This window comes from Orycteropus afer, unplaced genomic scaffold, assembly GCF_000298275.1.
Source record: "Orycteropus afer afer isolate SDZICR_OR568_19922 unplaced genomic scaffold, OryAfe1.0 scaffold00014, whole genome shotgun sequence".
Lineage (NCBI taxonomy): Eukaryota > Metazoa > Chordata > Mammalia > Tubulidentata > Orycteropodidae > Orycteropus > Orycteropus afer.
The window spans coordinates 2,947,885-2,950,574 of NW_006921601.1; the positions used below are offsets into that span (position 1 = coordinate 2,947,885).

Consider the following 2,690-nt stretch of genomic DNA (forward strand, 5'->3'; position numbering starts at 1 on the left):
CTCAACACTAGGGCAGTGAATTTGGTTTTATGTTTTGGTATATGACGATGTGGTCATTCTCCATTTTGTGATCTAATGATGGTTATCTTCTATTTTTGCATAATGCTTATTTTGACATAATGACCTGTTTTTTGGAACATAACCATGTCAAGAAGTGAGGAGTGGGTGTATATCCACTTAGTAAAATCTACATGAACTTTAATATCCTCGTATCAGTAGTCAAGAGAACTTAATGTCATACGTTATCTACAAAAAGTTGGCATTGGAGAGAGGATATTTAAGAAAAAATAAAGTGTCTTTCAGTTAAAGCCAATGGATAAGAAAAAAAAAATCTATTTACTATTAACACAAGCTAGATAGCAAAAAACCACAAATATCCAATTAGGTATCAGTTTTAACATAGTGTTTGTATAAGATTTGATGTTCTTTTTGTTTGTCCAAACAGATAAACAGGAATAAACATTAATGGGAGACGACAATCAAACTTTTGTGGCTGAATTTATCTTCCTGGGTCTTTCACAGGACTTGCAGACCCAAATCCTGCTATTTATCCTTTTCCTCATCGTTTATTTGTTGACTGTGCTTGGAAACCTGCTCATTATCATTCTCATCCATATGGATTCTCGACTTCACACCCCCATGTACTTTTTTCTTAGAAACCTCTCTTTTGCAGATCTATGTTTCTCTACTAGTATCGTACCTCAAATGTTGATCCACCTCCTGGCAAAGAAAAAGACCATTTCTTTTTTTGGGTGTATGACACAGGTAATTGTCTTCCTTCTGGTTGGGTGTACGGAGTGTGCACTGCTGGCAGTGATGTCCTATGACCGGTATGTAGCTGTCTGCAAGCCCCTGCATTACTCCACCATCATGACCCAGCAAGTGTGTCTCCAGTTGGCCCTTGGGTCTTGGGCTAGTGGGGCTCTAGTGTCTCTGGTAGACACCACTTTTACTTTTCGTCTTCCCTATTTGGAACAGAATATAATCAATCACTATTTTTGTGAACCTCCTGCACTTTTGAAGCTAGCTTCTGCAGAGACTTACAGTACAGAACTGGCTATCTTTGCAATGGGTGTGGTAATCCTTCTAGCTCCTGTCTCCCTCATCCTTGTCTCTTACTGGAATATTATCTCCACTGTGCTCCAGATGCAGTCTGGAGAGGGAAGACTCAAGGCTTTCTCTACATGTGGCTCCCACCTCATTGTTGTTGTCCTTTTCTATGGGTCAGGAATATTTACCTACATGCGGCCAAACTCCAAGACCACAAAAGAGCGGGATAAGATGATATCTGTATTCTATACAGTGGTAACTCCAATGCTGAATCCCATAATTTATAGCCTGAGGAACAAGGATGTCAAAGGGGCTCTCAGAAAACTCACTGGAAGGAAGCCCTTTTCCCAGAGGTGATGACCTAGGGTCTGACTTAGGTATATGGTAAAAAAACAAAGCAAACCCACTGCCATGGAGTCGGATCGGACTCATAGCGACCCCTCCTTGGGTTTCCGAGGCAGTATCGCTATGGAAGTAGATTGCCCAACCTTCCTTCTGAGGAGTGGCTGGTGGGCTTGAACCGCCAGGCTTCTGGTTAGCAGTCCTCATAGTAAATTGAAATTAATTTTCCTGTATCTTCAACTCACTGTCCTTAGTGTTACTCCTGCAACAGTTTTCATTATTCTTCTATATCACAACTCTGAATGTAAGTTTCCCAAATTCAATTCTTCTAGCTAGCCACCTTTTTATTCCTTTATCTAACATGATTTGGTTCCCAAGATTCATCCTGGCTATTCTCCTTTGAATAAGCCCAATTTACCTAATGAGTGTCTCTTGAGAACGCAAAAGAAAAATTGGAATTTTAGAAAATAAACTTTTACCAATTCTTGGCTCCCCTTCCTTAAGCCTAGGTTTCTGTATACCATGTGCCTCTGTGGCTCCACTGCCGCAGAACGGTCATCCAGAGTACACTTCAGGTTCCCACAAACCCTCAGTATAAATAAATCACCTCCCTCTCTCACACAATGTCCTAATCAACCACATGGTAATCATTCTACAATTGCAATGAGCTCAGAATCCAGATTGAATTTGCCCAATGAACAGATATCTAGTAGCTGAACTTCTTGTTTCTTTCATTCAGGCATTCACACATCTGTGCATCCATTTAAAATTATTTATTGACTTTTTATTTCATCTTATCCAATGCTGGGTGTATCTAGAACACCTAAAGCAATAATTGACAGATAATGTCTTTTAATACGAATTTTTTAATTCTCCCTTTAAAAATACTGCAGCTGCACTGCAATGAACAAACTCTAATCTGGGTTATGATGATCAGTGAAAACCTTCATTCAAAAATATGTGCTAGTTGAGGTGATGTAAGAGGACAGAAAATCATTAGCTGAAGTTGGTAACATAGTTATGGTGTGACAGACTGCTTTTATATGGCCTTTCTAGCCATGATCTTGTAACTTCCACCAAAACATTGAGTGGGACTGTGCAAATAAGATGCTTGGGCCCACCAAGGGGATTTGGCAGCTTGCTAATAATATAAATAAGGGTCATGGTACTGTTGTGGCAGTGGGATCATGCAAATAAGGTGTATGGAACTCTAACGAGAGAGGATTGGTCACTTTTGCCATCCTGCTAGACTTAAAATGAGCCATCCCAGAGGTAGAAAGAGGGAACTACTATCACCA

General features: G+C 40.0%; 1 protein-coding gene across 1 annotated transcript; it reads left to right on the forward strand.

Annotated features, from left to right (window-relative positions):
• Nucleotides 1-453: 453 nt before the first annotated feature.
• On the forward strand, nt 454-1,407 carry LOC103210624 (olfactory receptor 2D3). Its single transcript, XM_007956542.2, has one exon. The coding sequence runs from the start codon at nt 466-468 to the stop codon at nt 1,405-1,407; it is 942 nt and encodes a 313-aa protein (XP_007954733.1). The 5' UTR covers nt 454-465.
• The last annotated feature ends 1,283 nt before the right edge of the window (nt 1,408-2,690 follow it).